We start from the raw sequence: 12,430 nt of genomic DNA, 5'->3' as shown, positions 1-12,430 counted from the left end.
GAAGGTGGCTTGCAAACTGCGGCACATACAGAAAAAACAAAAACAAAAGTGGTCCACAGTAGTCTACAATAGTCTAGAGATGTCTGAACACATATTTACTGACAGCTTGAAGCTGCTTTCAGCCTGGTATATGGGCTCTGTAGCAAAATGATTGTCATTTTAAAGTTGCAACATAAATTTTTTTGGTGGATGCCTAACAAACGTATTGCCGGTCGTTTTTGATAGGCATAATGTTGGCGATTAACCAGTATGCATCTTTTTATTTCTTTATACCATTTTAATTATGTCCATGGATTACTTTGTTACCAATTTTTAATTTCATCTATGTAAAGTCATTTATGCAAAAGACAGAATGTAAATACAAGGCAGGCAGTAAGTTTGACTCACAGGAACACAACATGGGCAACAGATGCAAGTCCATGCTTGTTAATGCAGCCCAAAATGTCATCCCTGACAGTAAATTTTACTGTCATCTTCAAAATAATTGTATCCCTACGTAGAAGAATACAAATCGGCTGAACATATCCTCCAGGAATACAGGGACTATCAACAAGCATTGCCGAGTTAGCAACATCGAGGCCCATAGGCAGTGAAAGTTTTAACCCTTTACCTTTAGGTAAGTATTTTGAAGCATTTGTTGTCCATTAGATTGGTACATTTAATTAAATACCTTTTTTTACTAAATTCAAGATTTAAGGGCTTCATTTCCAACCCTTAATTAATGATGAGCAGCAAACAGCATAAAACCTGAACAGACTGTGAGTTACCCGCAGGCTGTTCTGGTTTTATGCTGGTTGCAAAAGCCATTTTCACGTTGCTTCTTATGAGGGAAAGGGTGAATTATATAACTTATTCTTACTTGGCAAGACATTGGCAAGCCTTTAAACGGATCATACAATTGATATCAAATAAATGGCCATGTTAAGTCATTAGATCTGGCTAAGTAAGTAAGTAAATTTTTCATGGGGCCTCTTAAAGTTTCAGTTGCCTACTCTGTCTTATGGGTAGGTAATCCGAGACTGAAAACCAGAGCGGAATTGTATGGCCAGAACCTAGGACCCTGGAGGAAGCAAGGTCTACTGAAGACCACCCATTTCACCCTTGCCTCCCTACTCCAAGATTAGGAGCAATTGATAAGAAGAAGAGGAAGAAGTTGACAATCCTTTCTACATGACCTGCAGGCTTTCTGAAGTCTCAGCAAACCTTTTCAAACATCCAGGACAGTCATTAAACAAATATTACTGAGACTTTTCACAATAATTATGACTTATTTGGCATGAACTTCGATTTGACCATAGAATAACAGATGTCAGTATCTCATTTACAAATTTTACATGAGTAGATTATTAAATGTCAGAGTTTGATAAATCCTAATAATGGTTCATAACATAGACAGAAGACTCAAGGCAAATCTTTGTTGATCAGAATGAGCTTGTTTTCTATACTATTAGTATCATAAGCTCCACATTTGTAGTCTAGAGAAGATCTGGTCCTTTACGATTCAATATTATATTGTGAAAACAGGAGAAAAAACTTTTAACCACAAACAAACGCTCTCCTAGATGTAGCAGGTGGAGGTATATTACCAGTTTATAAATATTTATAAACTGGTAAAAAGCTATGAACTAACATTTGAGTGCATAAGGGTGGGAGTAAGTGTTGGTGTATGGTTACATTACCATACAAAACACTATTTACGTAACATAACGTTAGAAAAACATGTGAGAGTTCAACTTCAATACATTTGCTTGTCAATGATTCGCAAACAAGTTTGAATAATTCCGCCATGTTTTTGTCACTTATTGGTTTTTGTTGTTTTCTTCAGGACTGGTAAATTGCTTCTTAAAAAATCCTTTAAAGTTTCGTGCTAGTGCATGTCGTTGTTATGTTGTTGTTGTTGTTTTTGTTAAAAAGACACTACAGTGTGCATTGTTTCTATATATTAGTGTACAATAAAGTTCACATTTGAACAAGCTAAACAAAATAGCCGTCAAGCAATTAGGTAACAAAAGTACCAAGAAACTTGTTTACTGTACGCTGTTAGAAAGATGCGGAAGCCCATGAACTGCCAGACACATGTCTAACATCACCATTGAGACTTGATACATGGGGAATATTTTAACAAGTGTAACAAGTTGAAGTACAACAGTATCTAACCAGAAATATTATCCCTTATTAATGAGAAATATTACCCTGATTCTGGGTAAACTATCAGTTACTTCCTATACAAAATGTGATCACAGATTCAAATAATTCATTACAGATGGCGATGTCAAAGACCTTGATGCAGTGAAACAACAAGAATACAACAACTGACACGCAACCTGATTATAACAGTGTTTTTCTACATGGCAGATACTTGATTAAACACGTTTTTGGAAGAGAGAGGTGCCAAAAAAACAGATTGTTGTATAACTTGTTCTTTTTGAATCGTCTTTCAGGAAGCAAACATAAAACAGGGCTTCCCCTGGCTCAAAAATTTCTTTAGCCAACAATTTAGCCAATTGGATTTTTTTGTAGCCAAATTTTAGAAACTGTAGCCAAAGTTTTAGCCAAGCATTTAGGACCGCCTCGTAAAAGTCTAGGGGTGTAAGAACACAAATAACTACAATATGAAGCTGAAATATATTTATTACTATAATCATCCTTTTAAAATATTGTACATAACAGAATATCAGTTTATAACAAAAAACATTTATAGATATGCATACATCTAGATATACATACATAAATGTAACAAGGGACAAAATTGTCACAAAACCAGGTTTTCATTGTGAAAAAAAAATCTGATAAAGGGAGACAACTCAAACTGAACTTTTGAAATGAACAAAGAAAATTAACCCCCTTTGTAAGTTTGTTTAAAATAAATCTATTTTTAGTCGTGGCGACCTTGACATTGGAGATATGCACATGAATTTATTTTTTTTGACCTTTGACCATGAAGGATGACCTTGACCTTTCACCACTAAAAATGTGCAGCTTCATAAGATACACATGCATGGCAAATATCAAGTTGCTATCTTCAATATTGCAAAAGTTATGAGCAACATTAAAGTTTTCGGACGGACACACGGGCGGACGGACGGACGGTCAAAATTTGTGTGCGTATGGAAAGGCGTTGTCCATATACACATGCATACCAAATATGAAGGTTATATCTCAAGGGACATAGAAGTTAAGAGCATTTTTCGAAACCTAAACGCAGATTTTGAAACCTAAATGCAGACCCCTACTTCAAGGTCAAGGTCACAGGGGTCAAAATTGTTGTGCGTATGGAAAGGCCTTGTCTGTATACACATGCATACCAAATATGAAGGTTATATCTCAAGGGACATTTATGGCCATTTTTGACCTTTGAACTCAAAGTGTGACCTTGACCTTGGAGATATCGACGTAATTATTTCGCGCGACACACCGTCCAATGATGGTGAACAAATGTGCCAAATGATTTTAAAATCTGACAATGAACGACAAAGTTATGGCTCGGACAAGCTCATTTATGGCCATTTTTGACCTTTGAACTCAAAGTGTGACCTTGACCTTGGAGATATCGACGTAATTATTTCGCGCGACACACCGTCCAATGATGGTGAACAAATGTGCCAAATGATTTTAAAATCTGACAATGAACGACATAGTTATGGCCCGGACAAGCTTGTTCCGCCAGCCCGCCAGCCAGCCAGCCAGCCCGCCAGCCAGCCAGCCCGCCAGCCAGCCAGCCCGCCCGCATTCGCCAATCTAATAACCAGTTTTTTCCTTCGGAAAACCTGGTTAATAATCATACTTTTATTCTACATAACAGAATATCAGTTTATACATACATCATAAGCACATGTTCAGTTCACATTGTTAACAAAATAAGCACATTTTCATTATATTAAAGATATTCATTCTTGAGCACATATTTCAATATTTGCAAAACATAACAGTTGATCAAGACTAAAGATGCTTTATTTCCAAAGCCTCTCACTTCATATTGTTAAACAGTTATATTTGGTCATTTGGATATGATATACATCAGCTTTGACAGCTTCTGTTGTTAAAACATTTTTTGTAAGTGGTGGATGATTTCTAGGCTCAAATAAATGAATGTTTTTCACGCATATTTCTTGACAGAAAGGCCCAGATAATTGCCACCATCTATTCTAGTTGCCTGAAATATGATAAAACATAGTTTTACAAACTATCAACAACAAACCAACACATTAATGTACGTATCTTTAAATGTCCGAATTTTTAACATATCCGAAATATATTACAACGAGTGAATGGTATACTTTTATTTCCGAAATTGTTGGTTTCTTAATCAAACTTTACCTTTCCCAAAATATTATAATAATGAAACTATTAAGCAGAAATGCTCTTTAATTCCTGTTGAAACAAGATTTCATGTGTTTTTGTGAAGAAATAGTTTTTTGTTAAATGCTTTTGCAGGGCCCGTGGTATAGACATAATATTCGATAACACCTTTTGTTTTCACACCAGCAAGCGTTCTATACATAGATGGTGACGTCACTGCCAGTACACAATGCACCAGCAAGTTTCCTTTGTTTCGATGACCGGTTCTGACCGGTATTGCTGCAGACTGCGTATTAAATTTTCTGGTTAATAACACGATGATGTATTGACGGTTTTAAAGAGTTTAATATCTGGGATGGTACTTGACAGGCAAAAAACGTTTCACCGAGCATTTTCGCCAACCGAGAATTTTATTCGCCGAATTTTAAAAATGTTTCGCCGAGCATTTTCGCCAACCGAGAATTTTATTCGCCGAATTTGCGAAATTTTCGCCAACGGCGAATTTGGCGAACGACAGCAGAAGCCCTGATAAAATGTAAAACGAATGTTTTTAAATATAGATGAAAACAACAAAATTTATGTTGTCACTGTAAGTGAAGAATGCACCTAAAGATATGTTTAGACATAACATAGATGCCTTTTTGCTTACAAGTCAGTTGTAAAATTAAGAAGATTTTTACAAAATACTTTATTCTAGATGAATGATTTGGAAGTCGTATATATTGTCCCCTAAGTAAAAATACTGGTATAATTCAAAGACTTAGTCATTAATTGACAGTTTAAAAAGACCATGCATACAAATGCAAAGTTTTATTTCAATATCTGTAGTCAGTGCTTTCCACAGGATTTTTGTCAGGTGCCCGGGGACTGATAGGGGTGTTGTTTTTTTAACTGAACGTGTCAATTGGTGTTCTGTGGTGCGTTATAACTCAAAGAAAAACAGCGTCAAAAGACGTCATTTGGTGCGCTATGACTATTCAAGAAAATCAGTCATTAAAAAATATATATTGTTTAATTGTTTTAAAACTTTCCCGCATAGGTAGTAAAATCCCGACTCGAACGATTCCCCAATACATCCGTTTCAACCCGACTCTATTACTGTATACTTACTACTTTTCAAGTTTCTATTTATTACCCGATAATCCCTTTTATTCCGTTTTTATAAATCACTTTATAGTAAATATTTACGATAAAAGCTCTCAATTATTTCTTTAACACAAACCTTGCAATTTTTCTATAGTATCAAATAAATTTTAAGTGACTTTATATAGATTTGATGAAATATTGCCTCTGAACATGCGTCAATCCCCTGACGTGTTGTGTGCTTGTTAAAACGCTCAATACACGCACGCTTTCTATGCAAATGACGCGACGTTGTACATGCTGCATAATTTTCGCGCTATTTTTAATTGAGGAAAAGATTCGACACAAAATAAATTTGCACATCTTATTTGAAGCAAGAATATTTCAACATTGCGGTAACATTTTCATTAGGAATTAAGTGTGTTTCGGATTAAAAACGCCTTAACATCGACTTACGGGAATGGGTTTCGGATTACAAATTTAATTATTCCCATTTGAGATTTCAACAAATATTAACACTTGCGTTATGAACTCAACGAAAATTTGTTCCAACACTTTACGAGTCGAATAAATGTTTTGACGGAATTATGCATGAAATTCACCTTGTCCACGAGGATTACGGCTGGTTGCCATCATCAGTCTTCAAAGTAACTGGCTAAGATTTCTGTGCCAATTACATGTACGGCACGAGTCGTCTGCATGATTTAACTGCAGGTATTGCCTGCCTATTGCTGTCGCTCATACAAAGCGTGCGCTCTCATTGGCCAATATTGATTTTCTAATACAGCGACGCTCCGCCTTTAAGCTGGCTTTAGTTGGGTAAAGCAACAAAGGATCGCAAATCGGCTTTCAAAATTTTCGGCGTAGATCTTTAGCTGCAATAACTGTCACAATACATTGATCGGAAAATTTCAAGCGCCCCGCGCATTCTGATTTCGAAATTCAAGCACCCTGCTGAGGGACCGTTAAATTGCCTGTGGAAAGCACTGGTAGTAGACATAGAGATTTGGAGCTGTTGCACGCAAATTATTACCTGCATTTATAAGTCAAGTGGAAACGCCCTAGACTGCAATCCAAATGCAATCCCTCACTAGATCAGCATGTAACCTACCTCTACAGTACACGCCAACTATCAGAACAGACAGTGATTTTTTTGTCCAATTGGGAAAAGTACTGGTTCCAGTATCCACCCCAATTGGGAAAATTAGGGTGAAAAAAACAACGGAAATTGGCGAAATTCGCATAATGAAGTCTTCAGATTGGGATATTAGTGTATCTGATTAGTTGCTAACTTAACAAGAGATGTGTTTGTCAGAAACCCAATGCCCCCTATTGCGCCGCTTTGAAGCCATATATTTGACCTTGAAGGATGACCTTGACCTTTCACCACTCAAAATGTGCAGCTCCATATGATACACATGCATGCCAAATATCAAGTTGCTATCTTCAATAATGCAAAAGTTATTGCAAAACTTCAATGAAGGTTAAAGTTTTGGGACACACATAATGAATTAATGAATGAACGACAGACAGACTGACAGACAGACAGGCCAAAAACAATATGCCCCCGATCTTTCGATCTGGGGGCATAAAAATTCATAACTTAGTGTTGTCAAGTTGTCAATATTATATTTACTTAGGTTCAAGCCATAGAACTGCATAGGGAAACTAACTAAATGTTCTATTTTATTTAAAAAAAAAATTGTTTTTGCAAACCTTCATTTTTGATTTTTTGGGACAGCAATTGGGTGATGTTTATTTTTTCCCATTAGGGTGCAAGTGCCGTTTTCCACAGCATTATAGATAATTTTTGACCCATGGGGGAAATACCCCCACTTTTCAAAGAATTGGGGGTAAATGGTCAAATTTTGCCATGCTTGAAGGGTTATTTGCTAAAAGTAAAACAAGAATATAGCCGGGGTACAGACAACACACTACTTTAATCATGTTAAACAAAATAAACCATTAACTATGTGTATTCCTTCATAGTAGTAGGTTTCTTAAAGTGTTTCTTGTTTTTTAAGAGTCCTTGGTTTAAGGGCCAAACATTATCAGCCTTGTATTGTTGGCAGATTTTACATTTGAGATAAACTTCCTCCTTATCGTCCACCACCGTGAGCCACGGATAACTGTTTTGCCAACTATCAACAGTTGTTTTATTAGTGTTTAAGTGTGTCCTTTTTGATGTGAAAACAGAGAAAATTAAATCATTCAGTATTTGCAGTACAATGTTTTTACTCGATACAAATTTTGCCGTATAAAAAGAATAAATTTTACTTTGAGAAGTAATTTGTTTTGGCTTCAACGAAGCCATGTTGACCTCTTCATGTAATTTAATAAGCATATAAGAGCTTGACTCAGTCTGTTAAAAAATCAATACTAAATTTACCATGCGTCTAGATGATACAGAGTATACATACCGATTTGCTAACTATTTCTACAATCCAGCGCACAAATTAGCTTTAATTTGTATGATAACCAGTCTCATATTTTGGCGAAAGACAATCAGCTGTTTATATCTTTTGTTTACGTTGTACGCAGAGAATTCACATCATTTGCGTAAGTCCAGATTTGCTTGCTTAAATGTACGCACGGAAATCATATATTGAGCGTATCTTGATATTTCTCAGGTTTTTTTCCCACTTTTTGGGAAGATAGCCCATGGCTTTGGAATTGGGAATTTTATCGGCATTTTCATGAAATTGGGAAAATTAATTCATTAGCCTTTTTTTCCACACGAAAAGTCCACTAATTAGGGAAATACTAAATTTGATATAACACTTTATTATCATTAAAATTAAAAGAACAAAATCATAAAATACTTTGTTAGATGTAATTGAATTAAAATTGAGATAAAATACGCATAAGACACTTCTTTCTAAAAAAAAAAAAAAAAAAAAAATTTTTTTTTTTGGGGAAATTGGGAATTTTAGCCACATTTTGGGAAAAAAAGTATACTTTTTGGGATTGGGACCATAGCAGAATTTAGGCTATAAAATCGGGCAAAAAAAAAACCCTGTTTCTGCGTATATTACGTTGGTACGCATCTTATCTAGAACGCTGTTTCCAGTACTTTAAAGAAGGAAAAAAAAACGCTGGCAGAATCTTCATCTAAACTTAAGTACTCGAGCAAACACTTTTTGTATATTTTGAGCAACAATGACCTTGACTTTGAGCCAAAATATACTTTCTTTTCGCTGTGGAAAAATGAAGCCTTTTAAATAAATCAATTTTACCACTCATTTTAAGGTCTTTTTTAGCATTTATTTTTATTTTCACTATTTTACCTTTATTGACACTTTAAGGTATATTTAAAGCATTCCAGGCATTCAAAAGTAAATATAAGTCAAAATCTTCATAAAAAAGACAGAACACACTTAACTAACCAATAAACCATCCAATAAACCATTAAGGTCACTAGTTCGATCCCCACTATGGGGTTCTTTAGATCTCCCCCATAGACACCAAGTTCTCATTCTAGTCCCAGGGAACTTACTTGAGAGCCTTTCAAATCAGCCTTAGGCTTTCTATTCAATCGAGCTTAAATAAATAAAGGTTTCAACTTAACCATCCAAGAAAGTACCAGTAATGAGGAAACTAATATATGCCCTCTTATGGGCATAGGGGGCATAAACATAAAATGAGAGAACACATGGCATTAATAATAAAGGTCTTACCATCATCTTCAATCTTTATGACTGTAGTATTGAGCATTCCACTTGCTGAGATGTCGGCACTAAGTTGATTATTTGAGGCTTCATATCTACTATCCAGTCCATTAATCTCATTCATCTCTGAACAATTGCTGGGCCGGATTGTCTTCCTTGGCTGGCTGTAAGTGTTGATTGTACCAGTATTGCTAACAGAGGAAACAAGCTCCACATAGTTTCTCTCATTTCTTCCATTGTTAGTGGTATATGCGGCCATGAAGCCTTGGTTTGGATACAGCAATACCCTTTTGCCCTGGATGTCTGCGCAGGCCAGATATATGCCTTGCTGACATGGCTGCTGCCCAGTCTGTTCATGGAGTTCATTTGCCAGGTGTGGAGAGAAACCATGGCCATTACCAGCCATTGTTCAGCCTTTAAGAAAGAAAAAGGTTTACTCGTTGGTTTGTACAAGATTGAGAGTCAAGGCATATAATCTTATATAGAAATGTTCAGCAGATGCACTTAACTATTCATGTGTGAATTAAGCTTGTAGTAGTCAACAGTGATATTAAGTGCTGCATCTAGGAAAACTGGACTTAAAGCATGTGTGTAAAAAGTCATCCCAGATTAGCCTGTAAAGTCTGCATATGTACAACACTGTCTTGCAGACTACACAGGCTAATCAGGGATGAGATTTAACACATATGGTTTAAGCCCAGTTTTCCCAGAATATGAATCATGCAACTATGGAAACTCAAGAGAAAAAATTCGTTAAATATCACCCAATCTGAGAGAAGTGGATGGTATCCCAAAAAAGTCAGAGATAGGGCCCTGATTTTGCATCAGGTCCGAGTTTGCCATTTTGGTCCATAGAAAACAAGCAAATTTACAGGGGGTTTTTACCTTATATAACAGACGCCGAATATCGGCGTCTTCCCCCACCAAACTAGGCTGGGTTTTTTCCCCTTTCAGAACCAAAAATTCCCCCTAAAAAAAAAAAAAAAAAAATTTTTTTTTTTTTTTTTTAATAGAAAGATGTGTCTCATGATTATAATATCTCAATTCTATTTCAATTTAATCTTGCAAAACGTAATAAATTATGAAAAAAAACAATGAATATAGTGCAAAAATGTACAAATGTATTGTAATAATGAGAGAGTAAGTAAACAAATCCCCCAAAAAGGGGAATAAAATATATCACGCCAATGGAATGCTGATGGTCACAATCATATTCTGAGATTGTTTCCATTATTGGGCTGACATAAACCACACGCACTCGGCATTTGTTGCAATGCACCTCCCCCAAGCTGCTTCCAATTCCAAAGACCCTCAAAATTTTCTATTTGTTATACACAATATCAAAGCAAAAAAAGTTATATGTATTTTGTTGTATGTATATATACAGCAAGTTTTTCCCTTTTTTATAAAGTACCAGAAAACAGCTCTTTCCCAATTAGGAAAAAACTTTAAATTTCCCAATTGCTGTAAATTAGAAGAAAAATGCAACATAAAGTTAGTTTCCCTATGCAGCTCTATGGGTGGAACCTAAGTAAATATAATATTGACAACTTGACAACACTTCGTTATCAATTTTAAAGTATTTGGAAGAAAAAAATAAATACAACAAATTCCCAAATATGAAGACTTCACGAAGAGAATTTTCCCAATTTCAAGTTTTTTCGCGCACATTTTTCCCAATTGGGCTGGTACCAGTACTTTTCCCAATTAGGCAAAAATAAATTGCTGATAAAATATATATAAATATATATATATATACATATATATACATACACATAACAAGGTGTGACTAATACACTTGAAATACTGATCTCCGCCTGCCAGCAAATTACGGAAGCCCGCTGCTCTATCAATTTTTAACCCATTTGCAAAATGTTCATATCAAACAACGCATAAGATCAGTTTGGACTAAAGGAATAAATTAATGCCTGTTTGCACAAGTCCATCGTAGAGCATTTACTAAACCGCAAAATTGCAAAATCATTTACTAGAATCGATCTGGCTATCACGAAAATAAATTGAAACATTTGGTTTGACAGTCATTCACAATGTAATTACACATCTTAAACAATCAAAATTAAATGGACCTTTCCACCTTTTGATGTTTGTTGTTTGATGTTTCAGATTTCAAACTTTTGTTATATTTATGGGTTTTTTTGCTATGAAACAGTAATACTGAACATTTACCATGCTCTGACCTTTGTAACATCCAATTAATTTGAAAATATAATTTCCGGCCGTTAGCCCTGAAACTTTTTGAAAATAGAAAACATGCAATCTACAAACAGTTTTTTACATTTACATTTAACCTTCCCACTCAGAAGCGAAGTGAAAATGGCTTTTGCAAACAGCATAAAACCAGAACAGCCTGTGAGTTTCAGATTATATGCTGTTTGCTGGTCATCAGTAACTAAGCGTTGGAAATTAACACTTTAAAATGTGAATCTAGTAAGAAACAAGAGTTCCGCGGTCGGAGATGACCGCATTGAAGCCGGATTTTTGATTTAAATGACAGGAAAGTACCTTTCGTGTTTTTGTCAATGCAATACTTAAATTACTGAAATATTGTTCAAAGGTCAAAATGAAATGTAAGTACTTTTCAAGGCATGAGCAAACCTTGTGTTATGTTTTGAATGCATGCATATACATGAACAACAATAACATTTAAGGTCACAAATATGAACTTGAATTAACATTTTTACCTACCAAAGTTATAAGAACTTTAACATTTTTACATTCAAGGTCACAGTGACCTTGACCTTAGAATGAATGACCTTGAAATGACCAGTGGTCATCTAAGTGTGCTTGCAAACCTTCATGTCAAGTTTGAAGACTCTATGTCCAAGCATACCAAAGTTATAACAATTTTTACATTTTAACATTTAAGGTCACAGTGACCTTGACCTTCAAATGAATGACATTGAAATGACCAGTGGTCATCTTCTAGTACTGGCCAATCTTTATTTCAAGTTTGAAGACTCTAGGTACAAGCATACCAAAGTTATAACATGAAATAAGAACTTTAACATTTTTACATTCAAGGTCACAGTGACCTTGACCTTCAAATGAATGACCTTGAAATGTCCAGTGGTTACTTACTAGTTCTGGCCAACCTTCATGTCAAGTTTCAAGACTCTAGGTCCAAGCATACCAAAGTTATAACAACTTTAACATTTTTACATTCAAGGTCACAGTGACCTTGACCTTCAAATGAATGACCTTGAAATGTCCAGTGGTTACTTACTAGTTCTGGCCAACCTTCATGTCAAGTTTCAAGACTCTAGGTCCAAGCATACCAAAGTTATAACAACTTTAACATTTTTATATTGAAGGTCACAGTGACCTTCACCTTCAAATGAATGACCTTGAAATGACCAGTG

General features: G+C 35.4%; 1 protein-coding gene across 2 annotated transcripts in view; it reads right to left on the bottom strand.

Annotated features, from left to right (window-relative positions):
* LOC127844727 (uncharacterized) overlaps positions 1 to 12,430 on the bottom strand; it is an 88,279-nt gene that overhangs the window by 73,895 nt on the left and 1,954 nt on the right. For both annotated transcript variants that reach the window (XM_052375167.1, XM_052375166.1), the window contains exon 2: positions 9,060 to 9,464. In XM_052375167.1, the coding sequence (XP_052231127.1) occupies positions 9,060 to 9,456 (397 nt within the window). In that variant the 5' untranslated portion in view covers positions 9,457 to 9,464. The remainder of the gene's footprint in view (positions 1 to 9,059; positions 9,465 to 12,430) is intronic.

This window comes from Dreissena polymorpha, chromosome 9 (assembly GCF_020536995.1).
Source record: "Dreissena polymorpha isolate Duluth1 chromosome 9, UMN_Dpol_1.0, whole genome shotgun sequence".
In the NCBI taxonomy this organism is placed as follows: Eukaryota; Metazoa; Mollusca; class Bivalvia; order Myida; family Dreissenidae; genus Dreissena; species Dreissena polymorpha.
Note: the sequence above shows the minus strand (reverse complement) of the source record. Positions and strands in the feature narration are given on the sequence as shown.